The sequence below is a fragment of the Spermophilus citellus genome (assembly GCF_964194105.1).
Source record: "Spermophilus citellus genome assembly, chromosome: 13".
NCBI classification, from domain to species: Eukaryota; Metazoa; Chordata; class Mammalia; order Rodentia; family Sciuridae; genus Spermophilus; species Spermophilus citellus.
The window spans coordinates 53,930,402-53,954,550 of NC_138193.1; the positions used below are offsets into that span (position 1 = coordinate 53,930,402).

The 24,149-nt window shown below is 45.9% G+C and overlaps 1 protein-coding gene across 1 annotated transcript in view; it reads left to right on the plus strand.

Moving 5' to 3' along the window:
- Positions 1 to 24,149, plus strand: part of LOC308632779 (dysferlin-like) — a gene marked incomplete at its 5' end in the record, with an annotated part of 73,875 nt that overhangs the window by 44,303 nt on the left and 5,423 nt on the right. Inside the window, 5 exons of the mRNA XM_081265144.1 lie at positions 4 to 105; positions 221 to 382; positions 1,425 to 1,590; positions 1,977 to 2,053; positions 7,944 to 8,006. Of these exons, the coding sequence (XP_081121270.1) occupies positions 4 to 105; positions 221 to 382; positions 1,425 to 1,590; positions 1,977 to 2,053; positions 7,944 to 8,006 (570 nt within the window). The remainder of the gene's footprint in view (positions 1 to 3; positions 106 to 220; positions 383 to 1,424; positions 1,591 to 1,976; positions 2,054 to 7,943; positions 8,007 to 24,149) is intronic.

Sequence of the window (24,149 nt, forward strand, 5' to 3'; positions counted from 1 at the left end):
CAGTCCGAGGACACAGACTTGCCCTACCCGCCACCCCAGAGGGAGGCCAACATCTACGTGGTTCCCCAGAACATCAAACCACTTCTCCAGCGCATGGCCATTGAGGTGAGCCTGGCCCGGGGTGGGGGCGGGGCTGGGGGCAGCCTGGCCCTTTGCCTTCCTGGCCCCAGTCTTCCCTAGGGCCTGGGCCTTCCCAGCCATCCTCTCTGTCTGTCCCTAGATCCTGGCATGGGGTCTGCGGAACATGAAGAGCTACCAGCTGGCCAGTGTCTCCTCCCCCAGCCTCGTGGTGGAGTGCGGGGGCCAGGCGGTGCAGTCCTGTGTCATCAGGAACCTCCGGAAGAACCCCAATTTTGATGTTTGCACCCTCTTCATGGAAGTGGTGAGCCCCCACTCTGTCCCCTCCCAGAGTCCTGGGGGCTAGAGTGTCCTCGTGGCCTCAGGCAGTCGAGGGGTGGAGCTTTGGCTCCCTGCGGGATCCCTAGGGGCTCAGGTCATCTCTCTGCCTCACTTTCCTCTGAAAATGAGGAAAACGCTCCTTCTCTCCTCACTAGAAGATCTTGTCCTTAGAGCAGACAAATGGGGCTGGCCTCCTCCCTCACACCCAATCCTGGATTAGCAGAAGCTTCTAGGAGCGGCTGGTTTTCCTTCCAGGGCAGGTGACGGTCTCTGGAGCTCCCCTCAGGGACCTGCCAGGGCTCTGACCCCCCCAGTGCCTCCTCCCAACTGCCCTGACCCTGACCCTGGCCTGGCCTGGGCCCGTGAGAGGTGCTTGCTCCTCGGGCCTCCGTCCCCCAGCCCTCTCCAGCTCCCTGTGCTGCCTGGGCCTAGTGGCCGACGGCGTGAGGCAAGTCTGAGGAGAGGAAAATGGTCTGCGAGATGAAAGCGCTATAGGAATTCCAGGCCCAGTGGCTGTCAACAGGAACCTCCTCTCGGCTGAGCCAAAGCCGCCACTGAAGGGGAGCATATAAATTATTTCAAGTTGTGTTCAAAGTGCTTTGGGGGTGGGGGAGAAGGATCTGGGTCTGCAAGCCAACTCTAGAGTATCCACTTGGGGGGGGACTGTCTGCAAGAAATGTGGAGTCCTGGGCCAATTCCCCTCTCCCTCTCCCCGCCAACGTGCATTCAGGGAGGGTAAGTAGCCTTGCTGAGCTGCAGGCTGAGCTGGGTGTATTTGGAAGGTAAAGCTATCCGGGGAAGCCAGCCTCCACATAAGCATTCGAGAGCAAGGTGTGTGGCTTCTGCTTCCTTGGCCAGCTCCTGGGTTTCTGGCATCCGCCATATTGGATTTCGGGCTATTGGGGATTGCCTGTGGTCCTTTCCAGTTCCTCGGGCCTGCTTGTGAAGGGCCCTCCCTTCTTTCCCTGAGACTCCCCAGAAATGGGCTCAGGCTGGTATCAGAGCTCTCCGTCTCCTCCACCTAGATGCTGCCCAGGGAGGAACTCTACTGTCCCCCCATCGTGGTGAAGGTCATTGATAACCGCCAGTTTGGTCGCCGGCCTGTGGTGGGCCAGTGCACCATCCGTTCCCTGGAGAGTTTCCTGTGTGACCCCTACTCACCAGAGAGTCCGTCCCCACAGGGCGGCCCAGGTAGGGGGCAGGATTGTTGCCTGGAGGGGCCAGGGCAGAGGGGCAGGGCAGGCAGCACCTCCCAGCTGAGAGGCATCCTGAAGCTTGTCTCTTTGGGGACGTGGGTGAGAAGTGGCTTCGGGTCAGCTAGACCAAAGGTGGGAACGTCCTGGAGCTGAGGAGGGATGGGTCCAAATGGAGGTCAGTCGAGGGAAGAGGTGACGAGGGAGGAGATGTTGGGGGATAATGGCGGGGGTGGGAATGCGAGGAGAGTTAAGAGAGAGAACTGGGAGACAGGGCAAAGAGGAGTGGGGAGAACTGAGAGGTGAGGAAGTGGAGAGACCGAGGGGTCTTGTCCGAGCTCCCCGCCGAGTCCCTCACCAGCCTGGACACGGTTCTACCTGCAGATGATGTGAGCTTACTCAGTCCTGGAGAAGATGTGCTCATTGACATCGATGACAAGGAACCCCTCATCCCCATCCAGGTAGGATGGGCGCAGGGCCCCATGGGGGAGAGGCCAACTCCCCTCCCCAGCGGCTGGCCTGGATTTCCCCTCCCCTCCACTCCTCTTCCCCATCTCTTCTTGCTCCTGCTCTCCGTGCTTTATTGTCACACGGCCATTAGAGAATGTCTCCCTCTGCACGCTGGTGGCTGGTCACTGCATGGTGGAGGGACCTAGATGTGGGCTTTCAGTCTTTGAAGGGGAGGGAGTTGTGGTCTTCAGGGAAAGACTCAATTCGTTTTCCTGGAGGCTGGCGCCTAATACCTTTGGGGCCATGTTGAGGGTTTGCCCCTGGAGATCACTCAGTAAATCAGAATGGAGAGACATGAAGGAGAAGGAAGGTAGGGACGGAGGGCTGGGCGGTCTTGGGTACTCTAGCCCCATCACCCTCCCCTGGACAGACCTCTTCTTGGGAGGAGGATTCTTCCATGGGCTGGTATTTGGTGGCACCTTCGAGGTACCTCCAAGCTAGTGATGCATCTTAACTTGTTCCCCTCCACCAGGGACAGGAAGGAAGAGGGGCAGGAGAGGGACACCATTTTAAGGGTCTTCAACTCTGAGGAAGTCAGAGCGATCCTTTGCTGTATTCAGCTACCTAGGGCCTGCTGGTGACTTAGACGCAATGCTAAATGACACAGCCCAAGGTCTGTGACATCTTTAACCTGAGAGGGAGGGCACTCTCTGTACCTTGGGTTTAGAGGGGCTCTGGATCCTTCAGAGCTGAGGCCACCCAGTCTTTTCCTGCAACTGGGGGCAGAGGCCATGAACTTGCTGACTGTCACATTGTCATCCTCTTCTCTGGGCTCCACATGATGCTGGCCACATATTGCATGACATCTCTGACACCCTCGGGCTCCCAGAGCTTCCAGGCTGCCTGAATCTTCCAGCCCGTGTAGATAGCCCTGTGTCCTCAGGCCCCCAGACTGCAGATGTGCTCAGGGTGGGGTGGCGCTTCAGAGAGGCCTGTGTCCTTTAAACTGTCAAATATTAGCTTGGAGAGCAAGAGAACCAACTTGGGTGTGGGTGGGGCTGAGGATCCTCAGGTCACATCTACAGGGCTTCCCTGGGTCATTTAGGCTGTTTACCCCTTTCTCATTCGTTCATCTTTCTGCCACTTCCAGGGGAACATCTCTGGGGTCAGTTAAGGTCTTGCTCTGTAGTTTCCTAGTGCTAAGAGGACATCAGAGGCCCCAAGCTCTCTGTCTCCCCAGCCTCCAGGGCTCCTCAGGGCCCTGAGCTGCCAATCTTTCTGCTCAGGTAACCTTGGCCTCTGCCGTCTTGCTCAACTCCTGGTTGGTCTTTAAGATTCAACTCTCTTGAGGAGTCTTCCCTGGCTCCTCCCCTTTGCCTGGAAGATCTCAGTTACTGAACTTGCCCTAGATCCTCTAAAGGTCAGCATCTTCCTTGAACTAAGTTCAGGACAGTGACTGGGGTACCTTCCTCTCTATATCCTCAGTGCCCAACATGGGGCCTGCCTTAGAGGAGGTCTTCAGTGAAAGTCTGTATGGATGGGTGAATGGACAGATGGAAGGATGGATGGATGGGTGGCCTGTCCTGTGTCTGTATGGGTCTCAGGAGGACCCTCTCCTAGCTGGGGAAACCCAGATGGACATTTCAGATGGCTCAATAGGAAGGTTAGCTAAATTTTCTGCTCATGCCTTTTGGTCTGGTTGGGTGTTTAGGGCTGAATTAGGCAGAGAATTTGCCCCAAACTCTGGAAGGCCTGATCCTGGCTCCTGTTTCCTGCCCTGCTCAGTGGGCTGCCCAGCGGATCTCTGTTCTATGAGTGTGGCCCTCAAAATGTCTGCAGATTTGAATGAGAAGGGATTATTTTGGGTCCTGTTGGCTACAAGTACAGCCAGAAGCAGACAGTAAGGAGGCTAGTCTGGACGTCCTCCCAGCGTGGACACAAGGGAACCGGGGCTGGGGTCTGAGCCAGAGCCAGGCCCAGGCTCTTTGTGGAGAGCACATGGCCATTCTGGCTAGAGCTGCTGGCCAGGCAGAATGGTGAGGAGCTGGAGCAGAGAGCTGGCTCCTGGCTGGAGGTGCACCATGGTGTGTGTGTGGGGGGGGGGGGGGGGGGGCGTGGCCTCACCTGACCTGAGAGGTGAGTGGGGAGAAGGAGGAGGGCAAACCAGCTTGCTCCCAGGGAATAGACTGGATGACCTCCCCGTGCCAACCCCCAGCTGGACAGAGACTTACTGAACAAACTGACGGAGACAGCCCTGGCCCTCTTTTCAAGGAGCAGTGAGACTAGCCCTGGTCTCCAGGGAGCTCTGACCCTCCAGGGAAGCCCCCAGTCTGGTGTCTGATTTTATATTGTGTTTTCCTCTGAGATCTATTGATCTGACTTGGCGGATCCAAGAAATCTTTCACCCTCCATCTCTCATACACAGCCCCTGGCACTAGGGGGTTCCTCTCCAGGGCTGACCAGGGAGGCAGTGGGCTCCAGTTGTAATAGTTTACCAGGTAGTTTTGGCTGGGATCCCCGCCCCTTCTTCCTATGCAGATAGAATGGAGCGCCCTGGCCTATTGGAACTGGCGGAACAAGGATTCTGGCAGAATTTAGGTTTCGCCTGGCTCCTGTTTGGCCAGCCGGTGTGATTCTCATGATTGACGTCCCAGCCCTGCCCCCATGGCTTCCCAGCGGCTCCCTGTAGTGGCGCTGGCCTCGGGCTCCTTTCCAGCTGGCCCTGTTCTCTCAGATCCTTCCTTTTCTTTCCTTGCTCATACCTTTCTATTCAGAAAGTCTCACCATCATCTGCGGAGGTGCTAGGATGAGCCCACTGCCCAGGTAGAGACTGTCACCTGAGATTCTTGATGCTGGCGCACAGAGAAGTCCTCTGCTTCTCAGAAGAGTCTTGGTTGGTGTCAGGAGTCATCAGTTCTGGAGATGACAAAGTGGGTGGATGAGGCAGATCTGCCTCCTGGGGCTCGGGGCCGGCACCCATCTCTGGGGCCGGGGAGACCCTGTGAGGGTGGGTGCCTGGCGTCTCTGAACTGTTCTCTGCAGAAGTGGGCTGGGGTGGGGGTGGGGTTCCTGCAGATCAGCTCCACAGCTCCATAGGCTGTCCTCTGTGTAGGTGTCAGATGGGTCCCTGAGTGTGTGGTGTGTGTGTGTGGTATGGCGTGCGAGTGTGCAAGGGAGATGGGGAAGATGGGAACAAGAGAGTGGACAAGCTCTGAGGGTGTTGGCCAGAGGTGTGTGTCTAGGCTTGTTGGTGGCCTTTACTGGTGAGTGTGAGGCAGGCCTAGGTAGATCCCCACAGAAGGAGAGCTCACTTGATTCCACCCAGGTCTCCACTTTAAAAAAAAGATAGATTCATTTTTATCTGATCATAAATATGACACATGTTCATTTGATATAACTGGGAAAATACAGGAAAATAATGAGCAGGTAGGCATTGCCTCCAACTAAGTAAACTGCTGTCCACCCACATTTCATTCTCCATCCTTTTCTCCTTCTGTCCCTGATTCTGACTCCATTGCTACTTAAAAAAAAAAGAAACCAAAACAAACAAACAAACAAACAAACAACTAGGGCCTTTGTTTATGAATCTGTTTTTCTAGTTAAACCAGTTCTGGGTGTTATGATTATAAAGATGGAAAGAAAAACAGTAAGCAGACGCTCAGGGCTTGCTGCCCAGCTAAGGCCCAGCAAGGGTCTCAAAGCTCAAAGCAGACATGGTGGCCTGCACCCCCAATGTTGCCCCCTCTCCGGGCATGGAGAAGCCTGCAGAGCCCACTTGGCATGTTTGGGTGACTCTCGTCTAGCATTCTCAGGGACCGGTGTGGGTGGGGTCCCCTCTTTAGGTCTCTAGAGGAGAATTTCTGGAGTGGGGATAGAGAGAGAACACTTGGGGAATTGGATTCTGGAGAGACGGGAGGTGTCTAGCGGACCTCCACTGAGTGATGTCACAGGGACGAGGTGCTTTAGCAACTAGGATACCCAACATCAGGGACTCTCCTGGACCTGGGGTCAGCCTGGGCTTGAATAATCAGGGATGCCCTCCAGGAGGTTGCAGGAGGGAGGCCTCAGAGGAGGCTGGGTGGGGTTAGAAAAGGGGAGAGAGGGCTTGCCTGGGAGGCAGGAATCTGGGCAGAGGTTTGCAAGTGGGACTGTGTGCGTGCGGGTGCGCACGTGCATGGATATATGTGTGTGTGGCGAGGTGGAATGTGTTTGTGTTTATGTGGTGAGGTGTGTGTGTGTGTGTGTGTGTGTGTGTGTGTGTGTGTGTGTGTGTGTGGTGGGCATGGGCTTAGCGAGGAGGCGGGCCTGGCAGGCCAGAGTGGAGGAAACACCAGAAGGTGGCATTGACCTGCTCCCCACGCCCTCGGGCTAAGGTGCAGGGATTGGCCTGCTCCCAGGCCCTCAGGCCCCCAGGCTCCCAGGCTTGGGGTAATTTTGAGCTTGCTGCTCCACTTATAGTCTCTGGGACACCATGAAGGTGGAAACACACTCCCAGAACTGGAGCAGCAAATTATGCCCACATCCCAAAGGGGAACGTGTAATTTCTGAAGCTGGACTCCATCTTTGGGCACTATGTTTAGTGTGTTCTTTTTCTCCCACTTGCTCGGGTGAACTGCCAGTTTCCCTCTCACCTTTCTAAAAAAGGACTGTAGTAAAAATAACAATAGGGCTTCTGTGGGCTTCAGGAGGAGAATGGGAGGGGCTGGGCCCTGTCTCTGCCCAGCTGGGGGGTTGCATGGGGAGGTCATCCAGTTTATTCCAGGGGCCGCGCATGCCCCACTACACATGGCCACTGGGCCTGGCTGGGTGCCCTTGGGCCATTGTGCCCTCCTGCCCAGGCTTCTGGCTCTGATGTCCCTGCAGTGATGCTCCCTTTAAAGAGCAGGGTGGCCTCTACGAGTCCCCTGATCTCCTCCAGGTGCCAGCAGGGCTGCATCCTCCATGTCCTTCTCTGGCTGTTCCTGACCTGCTGAGGAAGGGAGGAAGGGCCTGGGGGGTTGACCTCCTATGGACTCTTCCCAGAGCCCTCTGTGTGGGGCTCAAAAGAGGAGAGAGTCCAGCCTGGCAGTTCTGGGTCCTGCTGACCCCCCTACCTCCTGCCTTGCCTCCTTTGTCCTGCCCTCGGGGCTGCCTTCTGGGACCATCTGCTTCGTTCTCCTTCTCCCTTTGCCGTTGCTACCTTCTCTGCTGAGACTGCCTCTCCTTGACTTGTCTGCTGCTCTTCTACCTAGACCCCTGTCACCTCCCTCTGCTCTCAGAACAGATCTCCTGCCTGAGGTCCCCAATCCCAGGGATAAGTACACCATGAGTACCGAGTCACAGTACTGAAGACAGCAAGCAAGGGTCCGATGCAGAAAGTGAGTGGCATAGGGTGGAAGACTCTTAAGGTTTCCCTGGTACAAGTTTTGGGGAGCCATGTGATGCCCTGGTTCTTGAGGCAAGAAGGCTGAGAAACCTGCAGTTGCTCGGGAACCCTGCCCAGCAAGATGGGAGAAAGCCCCTCTCTGATGGGGAGCAGGAGCGCCCCTCAGGTAGGCAGACTTTGGAAGGTCAGGGAAGGCACGTGAAAGGGCTGCCAGGGGCAGGGGCAGCATCCAGTGCCTCTCTAGAGCCGAGTGTGCGGGCCCTTCCTCTCCCTCTTGCTGGAGGTGGGCTTGGTGCCGTTCTCAGAAGGGATCCTAATTCAGAGGTGGCAGGGTACTTGCATGAGGTCACACAGGTGGTGGCCACGGGGCCAGGCTTCTCCGACTCGGAGCACACGTCTTTCCCACAACTGTTGTGGCTCCTTGGAGGAGGAGCAGTGGGTGCTGGACAGAGGAAGAAGATGACTCCCGTGGGCCATCCAGCCTTCCCCGAATGAATCCTCTGATCCCGCCACTAACCAGCCTGTTTAATTTGTAGCTTTCGGATGGTCTGTCAAGCTGGGCCGCCACTAACACGGTGTCCTCTCCTTCCCGCCCTCATGTATGTATTACTTACCTATTTGTGGGCTCTCTGATTTCCCCTGGGGGGCTAAGGGGTGGGAGCTAGGAGGGGAACCGAGGAGGGAAGAAAGAAGAGAGAGTCACCAGCCTCGATCCATGAAATAGAAGAGGCTGGGAGCAAGCTATGGGGTAGGGTCTCAGCAGTGATGTCCCCATGTTATTCCGGGTGCCTCCTGAGATTCCTTTCAATCCTGTTAACCTGCGTGGGGGCTGGGGTTGGGTGGGGCTGCCTGGCCACTGGAAGCACTGGAATTCTCTGGATTGGACTCTGACTTCTGGGACACAGGACACAAAAAGTCAGTGTGTGCAAAGCAGGCTGACTTTCTCTGTCCCTCCCCAGTGCATGGAGGGTGTGCCTGACTGAAGGGCCCCAGGGTCCTGGCAGGTTCTGAGAGGTCTACTTGGGCCACTGGTCAGCTTTCTGCCTGCCTCAGCTTATTCCCTCGTGTCCTCCTTCTGGGTGTGGATCCATGGGGAAGGTGACTTTGGTTTGGAGGCTGCAGTGTGTAGACATCAAGTCCCATGGTCCAAAGAGCAGTGAGTTCAATTCCATTCCTGTGTGAATGGAGGACTGCTGAATTCAGGGTCCTATGGAATTCTAGAGGAGGTGCTTTCTATTTGTACTTTTCTCTGGTTTGTCTTTTGTAGAAGTCATGGAAAACACAAAAAAGGCAGAGAGTTAAAACCACCTGTATTCCTACCAGTTAAAGGGAAGGACTTTTAAGATTTTGATGTGCCTACGTTTTTAGATGTTTTTTATGTACCCGTGTCTACTTTTATTATTATTTTTAAATTGAATTTGTAGTGTACATTTTTTTTTTGTATTGGGGAATTGAACCCAGGGGTGTTTAACCCCTGAGCCATATCCCCAGCCCTTTTTTATTATTTTTTAAAATTCAAGACGGTTCTTGCTAAGTTGTGTAGGGCCTTGCTAAATTGCTGAGGTTGGATTTGGATTTGAGATCCTCCTGTCTCAGCCTCCAGAGTCACTGGGATGGTAGGCATGTGCCACAGCACTTGGTACTACTTTTTAAAAATCTGCATTTCAAAACTTAAAAGTATAATGAGAATGCTTTTCCATTTTTTTATATTCTTTAAAAATATGGCTGCATGTGCTGTGGATATCCATAAAGTATTAACTACTCCTTATCATTAAATGTCTAATTTGTTAATTCTCACTATTGTCCCTTTTATGTACCTCCCAGGAGTTGTTTTAGTTTACTCTCTGTAAGTCTAACCATTTCTTGTTAAAATGTATTACTAGGCATTTTCTAGCCTTTCTTGTTATTATCAATGGAATATCTTTTATTCCCCTTAAGGATTTTTGACTAATAGCTGGGTGCCGTGGTGCATGCCTGTAATCCCAGTGGCGGTCCGGGTGGTGGTGGGGAGGGCTGAGGCAGGAGAATTACAAATTCAAAGACAACCTCAGTACCATAGTGAGGCCCAAAGAACTTAGCAAGACTCTATCTCAAATTAAAATATAAAAAACGGTCTGGGGAATTGTACAATACAAATTCAATTAAAAAAAATAAAAGTAGACACAGGTACATAAAAAACATCTAAAAACATAGGCACATCAAAATCTTCTCTTCAACTGGTAGGAATACAAGTGGTTTTAACTCTCTGCATTTTTGTGTTTTCCATGACTTCTACTAAACTGTGGCTTAGTGGTTAAGCACCTCTGGGTTCAATCCCTGGTACTCCCCAACCCCCTAAAAGAGATTTTGACTACTAGAATATAGAAAATAATATTTTTGTGTATTACTTTGAAATTGACTCTTCAGTAATTCTGACAGTTGTTAGTTGATTTTTTGGGTTTTCCAGGTGGGTAAGATTGTTTTCTTCAAATAGTAATAAGTAGCTCTTTCTAGTAGCTAATATTTTGTACATTTTTCCAGAATAACATTTGATCATAGCTAGCTAGTGAATAAAGCTATTTAGTCACTGATTAACAAAAATGCTTCTTTCATTTTCCATACCTATGATAATTGATTAGTGTTTTCAGATATTCTGGATCTTGTTCAGGTCATGTCCTTTATTGTTATTTTGTTGATAGATTAAATAGATATAGAGGTTGAATTTTATCAGGTGTCATTTGGCATTTATCAAGGTGATCATTTTGTTTTTCCTGTTACTATGATGTATAATTTTGTAATATAATTACTTTATTCCTGGGGTAAACCAAATTGGTCCATTTGGTTATGGTATTACAGTTTGCTGAAACTGAAGCCCTCTGATCCAATGCAGTCAAACAGGTAGTTGGTTGGCTGACTGAAAAAGTTGGTTTGATAGGGACTCATTAAAAATCATAGCTCATGCCATAAACATTTCAGCTTTACCCCATATCCATGCATCTTCATTTGCTAATCATTTGATGTGTGCTGAGCCCTTTTCTTTGAATTTGGATGTCCTGGACTGAGGACCACGTTATCCTTTTGTTATAAACCACATCTGAATTTTGGCTTTGTATTTATTACAGTTTGAGGAGAACTCAATGATCCTAGCAAAAAAGTCTGAGAGCAGTGCTTTGTTTTTTAAACATTTAAGATCCCCGATCTTTTGTGTTCTCACTGGTGTTTAATTTTTAAAAAGTCAAGAGAATTACATTAACATTTTACACATTGTTGTAATCTTTATCTAATTACCACATTGAACAACTGGCATAAACAGATTTGGAAACCAATGCAGTTGGCTGTTGGTAAACATACAGCTCACCTTCTGGGAGTTGCTGGAACATTCTAGAATAGCCACAGGCATTCCCCTGGCTCTGTATCTTAGATTGTTGGCAGACAATGACTAGTGTTTGTTCATGGTGAAGCGATAGTTTGGAAGCAGGCATCTACTACACATACTACACATTACCTATTACTTATTTAGGATTTTTGCATCTCTGTGAATCAGTATTGCTTTTGGCTTGTCTTTACTAGACTTTGATATCAGGGTTATACCAATCCCACAAAATATTTTTCAGTTGCATTTCTTCTTTCCATGCTCTCTAACTGTCTCTAGGGTGTGGGAACTATTGTTTCTCAGGAGTTTTCCACAATATGCTTGAACCTCTCTTTGTGAATTTGACTTATATGAATTGGAAATGGTGTTATATTATCTTTTAAAAAGTTACTTTATGTACAAAATGTATAATAATATGAATCAACCTAAATTTTAAAAAATGATTAACAATTCTATAAATTCAAAGGTGGTGGCCAAGTGAATTTTATTTATGGTTTAGCTGATAAATAGGATACCTGTCATCTTTTCAGAAAACAGTATGTAGAATATGAGTTTTGAATTATACAAGTTTACCAAGAATGGGTATTTTGTGTAACTGCATAAGACAATTGCTCTCCACTTGTGAAACTGGGCCTGACCTCTTTTGGGAGGGAATTCTCTGATCAATTTCTATGCCTTCAGTGAATTTGGTAGCTTAGACATCCCTGCATTGCCTGTTAACCTTGGGCTGGGTTTATGCATGCTCCTACAATTAAAGACAATGCTTTTGTATCTGTCCTGTTTTTGGCTGCAGCACTAATTTTGTATATTTGTATTATTTATTTTTCTTTATTTGGCTTAATAGCATTTCATCTATTTTATAGTTGTTTTTCACCCAAACAACCAGCTCTGTGACAATTCTGCAAATGTGAAGTTAGGTTGTTTAATTTCTCTGCTCAAGTCATATATTTTGGATAATCTAAATTATCATTTCATATTTTTCTTTCTCCTTTAAGAAAAACCTTTGAAGGGAGATATTTGTCTATATTTTCTTTTTTTAAAATTTGTTTCAGTTTTAGATGGACACATTTATTTATTTTTGTGTGGTGCTGAGGATTGAACCCAATGCCTCACACATGCTACCACTGAGCTACAATCCTAGCCCCTATTTGTCTACATTTTCTTCTAAAAAATTTGAATGTTTTGCTTTTCATACTATTATATGTGTGTGCATGCATGCGTGTGTGCAAACTGTAAGGTAGAGATTAGTTTTTTATTTTTTCCAAAATATAACCAGTGACCTCTATGATAATGACATCATCATGGAATGACCCATCCTTTTACATTAGTCTATAATAACAGCTGTGACATATATAAGGTTTTTATATAAATATGGGTTTATTTGTGGGCCCCCTATTCTGTTCCACTGGTCCATCTCTTTTTTTTTTTTTCTGTATTCTTAGACCACTGAGTGTATGTGTTTTAACCATAGCTTTCTAATGAGTCTTGATATCTGGTACAGGAAGTACCCTGCCCTGTTGACTTTCAGGAGTGTCATTGCTATTCTAGTCCTTTGCTTTTCTACCCCAGTTTTAGAATCAGCTCATCGACTTCATAGGAAAAAAACAAGTGTGTGGATCTGTGACTGAGATACAGTGAACGTCTGGATCAAACAGGGGAGAATAGACAGTTTTATAATACCGTCTATTAAACCATCAACATGATATGTTTTTCCATTTATTTAGGTCTTCTTTAATGTCTTTTAGTAAATTTTTATAATTTCATTAAAAAAATTTGGTACAACTTTTATTATACTTAGATATACTATTTTATGCATTATTGTTCTTTAAAGGTACATTTTCTAATTAATTTTTACACATATATAAATGAAATTGATTCTCATATACTGTTCTTATATCCAGAAACTTCGCTAAACTTTCTTATTAATTCTACTGATTCATGGGTTTCTTCTGGGTTTTCTGTGTGTTAATCACATAATTTGTGATTCATCATAGTTTTAATTCTTCCATGTATATTTTATTTCTCTTTCTTTTTTCTTGTTTCATTTTCTTGCCTTATTGCACTGGCTAGGACATTCAGCTGGATGTTTTATGTAACTGGGTATTCATTTTAAAAAGAATGTTTTTATGTTTCACCATTGAGTATGAAATTTCTGAGGAGAACTATCACTAGTTAGCTAAGTTTTTATCATGAATGTTGCTAAGTTTATTGAATATTTTTTTGTGTATCTGTTGAGGTGATCGTATGATTTTTGTCCTTCAATCAGTTAATGTGGTGAATTACATTGATGGGCTTCTTTTCATTTTTAGTGCTGAAGCAACTAAACATTTCTGAAACAAACTAGCCTGGTCATGATATATTATCTTTTTTTCTGCATTGTTGTGTTCAGTTTGCAAATATTTAGTATTTTTTGCATCTACTTTTTATGAACGATATGGCTTGAAGTTTCTCTTTTTCATACTAATCTTTTTAGCTTTTGGTGTCCACGTAATAGTAATTTTATAAAGGGACCTGGGTGTAAATGTTCTTTTTCTAGTCTCTAAAAGAATGACATAAGATTGGCACTATCTGGGTCTAAGTGTTTGGCAGATTCACTTGTAAAACTGTCCAGGCTTAGCATTCTTCTTGGGGATATTTTAAACTACTGCTACAATTTTAAAAAAATGTTTATAGGACCTTTGAGATTTTCTGTTTCTAGGAGAGTCACTTACAGTGATTTATATTTTATAAGAATTTATCCATTTCCTCCTAAAAATAGGGCATAACATTTTTCATAATACCTTCTTAATTTTTCAAAAAAATTTTCTTCTAGTCATGTCTAGTAATGTCTCCTTTCATTCCTAAGATTATATTTTATTATTTGTGCCATAATTTGTTGGATTTTTTTTCAGCCTTTTCAAAGAATCAGGTTTTAGCTGATCTTTTGTATTGTTTCTGTGTTTTCTGGTTTATTCATTTCTTTATTATTTCCTTCCTCTATTTGGGGGGCGGTTATTATATTTTTAACCTCTTTGTATACCCTAAAGACTGTACAATTCTCTCTAAGCTCTGCTTTATGCTTCTCACAGGAATTGACAAGTAGTGTATTTGTTATTTTCCATTCTGAATATTTTATGATTTCTGTTATTCCTCTTTGACACCAGTATAAAAATGTATTTTGGAAGTTTCTAACTTATACTTTACCTTTTTTGTTATTGATTTTTTAGCGTAACTGTATTGTGTTCCAGAGAACGTAGCATGTGTGTAACGATACTTAGAAATTACCTGACACATTCTTTATGGCCTAGGAAAAGGTCAGTTTTTGAAACCCTCCTGTAAGTGCTTGAAAAGAGTATGTATATTCTCCAAATGTGTTTTACATATGATATGTCCATTTAGAACAGATTTGTTCATTGGGTTATTCCAATCTACGTTTCTTCTAATTTTCATGCATGTGTGGTTTATCAGTTTCTGAAAGAGATATATTAAGACCCTACCTCAAAGTGACATTTCTTAGTTTCTTCTTATAGTCCTGTCTGTATTTTCTTTATGTGTTTGATGCTGCGTTATTAGATATAAACAAGTTGGTAATTCTTACATCTTCCTGGAGATTTGAATCTTTTAACCTGTCCCTTTGCCTTTAAAAATCTTCTACCTTTTAAAATAAATTTTTTCTTACGGTCTGTTTTGTTCATGTTAGTAAAACTATGCCATTTTTTTTTTTTGGTAGCATTTCTCTTTATCTTTTTACATTCGACTTTTCTGTGACTTTTTTTGTTTTAGGTGCCTCTTCTGTGAATAGCAAATAGATAGATTCTGTTTTTTTTGTTGTTGTTTGTGTGTTTTTGCATCACTCTGATATTTACTGATATAATAGCATTTATTTCACCATCTTATTTTGTGTCTCCCTTAGCCCTGTCCTGATCTTTTTTCCCTCATGTTTTTCTTTTTCAAAACTGTACATTGTTTCTATTTCTTTAGCAACTAATAGAGAAATCTTAACAAGCATATTTAACTTAGCAAGTCTAAGTTCAATTTGCATGTACAGCCTCTTCCAGAGCATTACATGGAACTTACGATGCTTTACCTCTGATATCCTACCAGTTTCCAAACTTTTGTTCAATACTTTAGTTCCATCTTTGTAAACTGCATTTAAGAGCATTCTTTTTTTTTTTAAAGCAGTGAATTTTCCCTTTATCCAAACTCACACCTTCTATTTCATTTTGAATGTCAGGCTTCTTTCTCTTGGGATCATTTTTCTATTCCCTGAAGTAGAACTGATTGAAATTTCCATAATTGGGGTCAGTTTATTATAAACATTCTCACTTTCTAGTTGTCTGAAAATATTTTTAGTTCATGCTTATGTTGGAAACACTAGACTCACTGACAATTATTTTCTGTCAGCACTGTCTTCTGACTCCCATTGTGCTGTTGGCTTCTCAAATCTTAGGGCTTTTTCCCTTCCCCATTAATTCTGGATAGTTCTCAACTGTTATCTCTTCAAATCTTACATATTCCCCAGTCTCTCCATCATTTCCTTCTCAACTTGGACTCCTCTTGTCTCCTTCTCTAGTGGACCTTCTCTAGTCTCCATGTCAATTAAACTTTCTTTTATATTACAGTTGGCCTTCTGGGATCTGTGGGCTCTGTATCCACAGATGCAAACCACCATGGATCACAAAGATTTTTAAAAATTGGATCTGTTCTGAACACGAACATACATTTCCCCTTCTCATTGTTCCCTAAACAATACACTATGGCAACTATTTACATAGTATTTACATTGTTTTAGACATCATAAGTAACCTGGAGATGATTTAGGATATGCAGGAAGATGTGTTTGGTGATCGAGTGCTTGGTGCTTGGTACCAAGCTGCACCATTTTATACAAAGGCCTTGAGTACCTTCAGATCCGGGTCTCTTCACCGGAGTCCTGTGGATACTGAGGAACAACTGTATTTGTTCCCTTGTATTGCATTTTGGCTAATTTCTGAAGATTTCTCTTCCTATTCACTAACTCTAGCTATTTCTTATCTGCTACCTAACCCCATTTGTTGAGTTTTTAGTCCTAAGTATTATATTTTTACTTCTAAAAGTTCTTTCTCCAATCTGCTTGTTTGTTTGCTTTTGCAGTGCTAAGGATTGAACCCAGGATTTCCTGCATCCTGGGCAAGCGATCTGCCATTGAGCTATACCCCCAACTCCCTTCTTATGAGAGAGGCTCTTATGAAGTTGCCCAGCTCCAACTTGTGATTCTCCTGCCTCAGCCTCCTAAGTAGCCAGAATTACAGATATGCATCTCTTGCCTGGCTGCTTACTTGTCTTTGAAGATCTCTTTTCCCTTTGTTATATTTCTTTTCTTTCTTCTTCTTCTTCTTTTTTTTTTTTTTTTTTTCGGTACCAGGGATTGAACTCAGGGGTACTTGACCACTGAGACACATCCCTAGCCCTGTTTTTTTTTTTTTTTATTAGAGACAGGGTCTCACTGAGTTGCTTAGCCCTTTGCTATATTTCTAATGTATTTTATTTCTTTAATCTGTTAAATACCAAATTTTCGATTCTGTGCCTATTTCAATGAAATTGACACAGGTGCATCAAAACAGGATGGAAATCATAGCCTCCGGCTTATGATATAATTTATAATTGTTATTGACATTGATGATAATATTAATGAATATTATAACTTCTCACTCATCTATTACTTTTCTCAAGACTAGTATTCGAAAAACAAATATTTATTTCAAAGTTGCCATCAATGGTATATTTATGACTCAATTTGAGTTTTCAAAGGTGTCCCGCATATGGGACGATGGGGCGTAATGGGTTAAACAGTCTTCTTAGTAAAGTGTTATTTCTGACCATTCTGATTTTAGTTGTTCCAACAGCTCTGGTTCTGCAGTTGGTTGGTTCTAGTTCTCTTGCTTATGGTGTCTTGTTCCTTACGTGTTTCACTATTTTTGATTGTGAACTCATGTTCCTTGGAACTTTATCTGAGAATATTTTTGAGGCCTGGATGGAAGTCACATTCTTCCAGAGAGGATATGTGTTTACTTTTCCCAGATGCCTGGAGACACTACAAACCCAGATTCACTTAAAACTAAATGCTCAGCTTGTGGCTTTTCGGGTCCCCTTGTTAGTATGCGTTTGGTTCCATATTTCTCTGGATTTTTCCTTTCTCATTTGCCCTTAAGGATTTTCTTTACATCCCCATCAGGCCAGTCATGCATTTAAAATAGATTTTAAAGGTATCTGTTAATTCACATGTTCTTGCTTGGAGGATTTCTCTGCTTGTTTAGTTTGCCATTTTGCTGGAAATCAAAGTCTGGATTTTAATTTTAAATTTGACAAGTTTGGGTTTTCAATCAAGCAGGTTGTATCTGCTTCAGGACTGACTACTTTAATTTCTAGTTTGTGGTATCTTCTCGGGACTTCCCAGGAACATACAGAGCAGTTTTTTTCCTTCCGCTTTCGACTTCGCTCTTGAGCTCAGGGAGACACTTGTCTGCACCTTCTGATGGCTCTCCTTCTTCTAAACCAGAGTGCCTTCTCCTGTCTTTCGCTTCTGCCTACAGAAGAAAGTTTTTGCTTATTAAGTGCCAGGAGCTCAGGTGGATTATGTCCATCAATGTATGGCCTCCCCTAATATCAAACTTAGAGGGAAGAAGGAAACCATTTGGATTTGCTAGGATTTGACTTTGCCAGTTGGAAATCTAATGGGATGGGAGATGTAAGAAGGGATCCTGAGTCAGAGGCTTTTCTTCTGGACAGAAGAGTTTGTTTCCTGTTTGTGGTGGCAGTTGGGTGTTTGCTGGCCAGGTCAGCGCCACGCCATGGTCCTTATTATTAAGTTCTCTGCAGGAGTTTGTTAAGTAAGGCAGGGCTCTACTTCAGGGTATTTTCTGTAGCCTTGGCTGAATGCATCCTAAACCTGGTGGGTTCAGACTTCTGATGGGTCATTTTTCTCGGGATCGGATGCCTATTCTTCAAGCTTCTAAACTAAGGATGTCAGTTTATGAGTTTATGGTGAGACACGCCTGCCTGGGGTAAGCCACCTTGAACACTGGGCCAGCTCTTCGTCTGCAAGCTCAGCCACCGGGGAAGCACATTGTGATTAGAGATGGATGAACAACCAATCAGAATGAGGAGAGCCAGTGATGTGATCTGAAATTCAGTGGCAGCTGACCAAGATGGTCTCATTCGTCCCTCTCCTCAGGCAGGGATGGCTTCAGCCTTGGTGCTCTCTCCCTTGATGGTGCAGGTGTGGACAGCTATCAAAATTCAACCCTGGGTTGGGCGCGGTAATCCCAGTGGCTTGGGAGGTCGTGAGTTCAAAGTCAGTCTCAATAAAAAGCAGGGTGCTAAGCAACTCAATGAGACCCTGTCACTAAATAAAATACAAAAATAGGGCTGGGGATGTGGCTCAGTGGTCAAATGGCCCTGGGTTCCATCTCTGGTACCAAAAAAAAAAAAAAAAAAAAAAAAATTGCAACACTTGCTTCTTCCAGGGTGGACCGATTGCTTTTTCATTGACGTATTCTTTCCCTGGATGTACTCACACCTTCCCACAGAGAGTTAAGGCTTAGCAAAGGAGGCATTCTTCTCTGTTGAGGTGATTTCTGCCTCTCCTTGTTCAGATCCCCATGCATTTATTTCATGGTCTGATTCTGCAAGGGCGGCCCTGTTTCACTTAATTCCAAATTTCAGGGGATGCTTCATTGCGGCTCATGAGTACTGACAACAATTTATCCCAAGACTTTGAAGCAAAGGTTTTTCTGAGCAAAGGAATCAATTACAGGGCGTGGCTCCCCAGTCAGAAGCATTTCCAGCAGGCATATGAGACAGCTCCTCTCTGCGCTTCACGGTTTCACCTCTGAACCTGGGAGTCGGAGCGGGAGCGTTTTAACTTTAATAGCGTTCACGGTTTTACCTATCCTTTCGTACCTATCAGTGGAAATAATTAAGAAGATACTCAGTTTCTTCTGAAAGCAGGTTTCCTGAGGACGTTACGTGGCAATGTTGATGTAGCCAAAAATCACTGTGTTAGAAGGTAACAGAAGGGTATTTCTTTAAAAAGATCTGGGTTCAGCTGCTGCTACAAAGACTGGCTTCTCTGCTCCCATTAATGTTGAGGGGGTTCGATGCCCATGGTGTAATCTGGACCTTCCTTGTGACTCATTCTCTTATTTTCTCAGAGCAAATACAAATCGCCCATCAAATGACAAGTGAAGGCATTGGTGGGGGGTGAGGGGTGGCGGGCAATGAAGAGAGGGAAATCAGAGCCGAAATCTGTTAGCTATTTGGAGTAATTGGTTATTTGCTGTGTTTGCTGGTTGGGAAGCAGAGCACATACTTTACGGTCTCTCCTGTTACGGGGGCTGGAGTTACCCGCCGATATTGGATCCTTGTTGCCGGAGCCCTTGGCTCGGGGCGCCTTTCCCCTGCTTGGCATTCCTGTGGTCTCCTCGGGGGTGCACCCCTCCTCCCTCGATGCACACTGCAGGGGGGACAGCCCGGGGTGAAACTTGTCTGGCAAACTCCAGGCCCCATCGGGGAGGAGGAGGAGGCCCCTGTTCTCCCAGCCAGCTCCCCTAGCCTCCACCTTCACCCGCCACCATCCTCCTCCCCGAGAGGTCTTTCCCTTGGGCCCAAAGGACCTGCTTGTCCATTCAGAGAAAAAAGACTCTTCTCTTCTTATAGGGCCATTCCTGGCTATCTTTGGATATCTACAGATAGAGAGCTTTCTCCAAGGTTTAACCTATTGCCTCCCTCTCTCTCTTGGTCCTGCACACCATCCCCCACCTCGCCTGGGTCTTAGTAGTGCTTGGAACTTGCCAGAGCTCACTCTTGAACATAGGGCTCCTCTCAGGGTGCTTGGTGAGGTTCCTTAACTCACTCGGTGTCCTTCACACCTCTCTGCATGAACCGTGGCCTGGGGAAATCAGACTGAGTTAGCACCAGTTCAAAAAATTATTTGAAAAGTCATGTGATTTTGTGTATGAAAATGCACAGAGTAACTCCAACAGTAGGTTGACTTTGGCCCATAGTAGGCTCCCCCCAAATCCTTTTAAAATTGAATTTAAGATAGCTAATATTAGTGTCTGTAGTTTGAGAAATACTTCTGTAGTCCTGGGAAGGCCTTCAAAAACAGTTTTTCTCTCAAGTAGTTTGCTGGAACTTTTTAAGTAAAAACTGGCTCCCTCAGCAGCGGGCTTAGGTGAGCTCTTGCCCACCCAGCCCTCCTGGAATCAGCACAGATTCTGAATTAGAGATGTGTCATTGGTTTCTTCTTAGATTTGGATACTCTGATGAAATCTTTCATTCAACCTATTGAATGGATTCCATTCAACCTACTGGATTCCATTCCTTTAGGAGTTCTCCGTGGGTATATGGGATCAGGCTGCCCTTGGAAGATCAAGTCCATGGGCTCAAGTATTCAACTTAGGCTCTTGAGTTGGGAAAGGGCCAGAAAGCTGGGTCCCTCAGGCCTCCTGCCTATGTGAGCCCCCATCTAGAACAGACTGGAAGTCAAATGACGAGGTCCCCTTACTATCTGCTTGACTTTGCTGGATCTCAGGCAGACTTATTCACTGGGTCTTTGAGAGCAATTCAGCACTCTGGTTCAAGGCCTCCCCCCCAGACCCTGCTGCTGATCCAGCTTGAAGTCAGGGTACACAGAGGAATGATCTCCTGGACAGACGAGGAGGCCCGACTACAGGGAGTGTCAACAAGAGTTTGAGAGCCCAGTGTTCCACTTGTGGAAATAATTAAGTGATTTTTTTTTCATTTTTGCTGTGAGTGTGGAGAGTTCTGCTGAATCAACATGGTAGCTGGAAGTGGGCATTTGTGTGGTTTTTTTTTGGGGGGGGGTTAAGTGGTTTAGTATGCATGGGGCGGGGTCAGTTTGAAGTCAGGGTATTTGTCTGGTCTGCTGTAGACGTGAGTACTTGAGTATTATGTATGTGTCTGTATTTGTGTGTCATGAGTTGGTAGTCTCAGTTCCTTAAACCTCAGAACAATAAATTGAAGAATTAGAGGAATCATCACAGTATTGTTCCAGTTATGCAGATGGTGAGTCAGGGGGTAGCAGTGTTGGGCATGAAGTGGATGATGTTGGCCATATCAAGAGAGTATATGGGCTGGGATGTAGCTCAGTGGCAAAGCGTCTGCCTCACATTTACAAAGCCCTGGGTTTGACCCACAGTTCCAAAAAAGACAACAGCAACAAAAAAGAGTTTATCATGGTAAACTTCATAGGTCAGAGAACATCTTCAAAGACATTAACTCAGAGTCTCATAATAACCCCAGAGTTGGATTGTTATAATTATCTTGATGCTAATGATTCTCTAAGAGAAATTATGTTCAAAATAGTCTAGGATGTGTACCTCTGGGTTGACACAGGCAAAGAAAGCCTTCTTAAAAATCATACAAAAAAGAACTCCTTTATTTAGAAGTGAGTGCATCCAGCATTCTCCATGGTGACCTAAGATTTAACATTATAACCTTGCTGAAAGATAAATGTCGCCAAGTGCGGTGGCTCACGCCTCTAATCCTAGCAGTGATAGAGGCTGAGGCAGGAGGATTGTGAGTTCAAAGCCAATCTCAGCAAAGGCAATGCACTCAGCAACTCAGCGAGACCCTGTCTCTAAATAAAATACAAAATAGGGCTGGGGTTGTAGCTGAACAGTTGAGTGCCCCTGAGATCAATCCCTGGGACCCCCCTCCCCCCAAAAAAATGATTGTTACCAGAAACTTTTCTCTTTGATTCAAGCAGTCATCCAGGGGAGAAATTAAAAGTTTTGTTTTTGTCCTCCAACCCCACCCCACTTTCTAACTTCACAAAAAGAAGGGGATAGAATTATTATTGCCAATTTTGCTTTCCACATTTGTGTTAAATGTGTTAGACCCACTGGCTGATAATGAGAGATTAAATGTTTGGAATGTACCATGCTGATTTGGGTCTTTGGAGGGATTAGGGTGCCCATTAGGCTGAATTGAGCCTGGAGAAACATGTCTTTGTTACATGGCTTTTGCTTGGGAACTGAGCGTTGGCTATTAGCTGAAATCGGAGAGGCTCTCAGTCCGTGCCTTGATCACACTTGCTTGGTTGGCTGACTGAACAATGAGGGGCCTTGAACCTGGAGCATGGGAGAATAAAGTTTTAACAGCCATATTTCTTGTTAGAACCTTAGATGACACTTCAGAAATCAAGCCTCTTGCATTTCTTTGGTCTCCTTGCCATGCTCCAAGGCTAGATGCTTAGCTGTTGCAAAATGAGGTCAAGAGCACACTTGGAATTAGAGAACATAGAGCTGCATCCCTTTTGGCACTTTGGAGGGTGGGAATCCATCAGTGTCAGAGGGTTAGTTGGCCTTGGCATACCTGAGGTAGGGGGAAAAGCTACTCTGCTTTTTTGTGGGTCTCGTTCTTATGGGTGTGCAAATGTACTCTTGAAGTTCCTGGGAAGAGAAGGAAGAAATGGGCTTGGAATAACTCCAGCAGAAGCCAGATGGTATAATGGCAGGGATGATATTTTCAAGTCACCTTTGAGAGTGTTAGAAATATAATTTTACTTTTCTGTAAGTCAACTTACTCTCTCCTTTGAGTTCATATATATATTTTTTTCCCTGATGGTAATCGTCAAGATTTTAGGTTTAAACTTCTGTTAGTTTGGGCTTTCTTTCCCCCTCTCCATCCCTGGGAGGCAGCTAAATTCTGGTTTGGGCTTCCATAATGTCATCACCTCTGCAGGGCGTGAGTCCTGTTCCTGGCATGTGTCCATCCTGGCATCTAGGGGCCTGCTGATTTCAGGGCACACGGATTATATTCCATCTGCGGACAGCGTCTTCTCATCTCTGCCCCACCATCCTGTAAGGCCTCCTGTCCCCTCCCCCTTTAACTAACTTGCAAGTCCACCCAGGGAGCGTGGCGCTATTTAGCAGCTAGCTCTCCCATGATTCTCTGGGATCTCTAGGAGAAGTCAAGGATTCGCTGGGCTCTCTCCCATGACATCCATGAAACCATCTTCTGTCAAGTGCCTCATGCCCCCATTCCTCTGGTAACTTCTGGATGCTCCCAGATCCCCAGAGTCAAGGAGGAGCCAATGGGAGTGGGGATAGGCCTTATCAGGAGACTTCACAAGTCTCTAGTTCTTGCTTCCTGTCTAGTTCTGGCATCCGATGGGGGGAAAGCTGGCTTGACAAAGCTTTCTACAAACCTGCCATTTTAATGGTACATTATCTGCCTTTGGAAACTCCAAAGCCATGGTTCAACACCTGCAGCCAGGAGACCACAGATGCCCCCCGCTGCTATTTAGGCATTCATATGTCCATCAAAAATTTACTGAGCTGCAAACGTGTATCAGGGAGGGTTCTAAGTATTGGGGATATGGGTGTTACCAAGACTACAGGGCTCTGCCTATGGTAAGAAGACACAAGTGACATATATGGGGTGTCAAGTGGGGTTAAGGACTGTGGAGAAAGGGCAAGGAAGGGTGAGTAGGAAGGTGGAGAGGGTGCTGTCATGTAAAATATGGCCATTAGGAGGGAAGGACTGAGATGGCATTGGCAGGGAGGGAGCTCCTGCAAGGAAACGGCATGAGGGTGTGAAGAGTTGAGGACCCGAAGGGCCAGTGTGGCTGGAGTGGGGTGAGTGAGCAGGAAATCAGAAGGGTGTGAGGTGAGAGAGGCAAGGCTCCTATCACAAGTGGCTTTCCGGGTTGTGAGGGCTTTAGCTTTATTCTGAGTTGACAAACGGAAATACTTAAAAGCTGGGTGACTGCGGCCAGTGTCTAATTGCCGATGGGCAGGATTTGGTAGAGGTGAGTGTGATGATGTAGGAGAGGATGGGGAGGATCATGGAGTGAGGTCCCTGAATTTGGGCCATAGGGGGTGAGACCTGGGCGCAAGTAGAGGCTGGCCTTGGGTCAGCTGACAGCCACAAGGGGAGAGGTGGCGAGGGCACAAGTGCTGTGGGGTCTTGAAGAAAGACAGCAAGAGGGATCAGGGTCCATGACAAGAGCAAGGCTAGGGAGGAGCATAGCGGTCCAAGGAGAAAGAGAAGTGTGGAGGAGTGGGGGTGTCAGGAGATGAGGAGAGAAAAGGGCTAGGAAAGGAGTCGGGGAGGACAGATGGCCCTGGGTGCAGTGGAGATTGACGTGAGCATGGAGCGAGACTGGGCAGGAGGTTTGATGTTTTCCTCTGGTCATGTTTGATGTTCGAGACAGGAAGAGCTGGATTGAAACCCAAGCTGTTTGGGTCAGAGATATGATGGCTCCAGAGAAGGGCAAGAGAGTTCAAAAGCAGGAAGCACAAGAGGGGGAGCCAAGGACTGGAGGGGTAACAAGCGGAAATTAGATCATGTGTCCACCATGTCTCCTCTGCAGGCACGATGTGCATTGAAGGTGAGGGCGGTT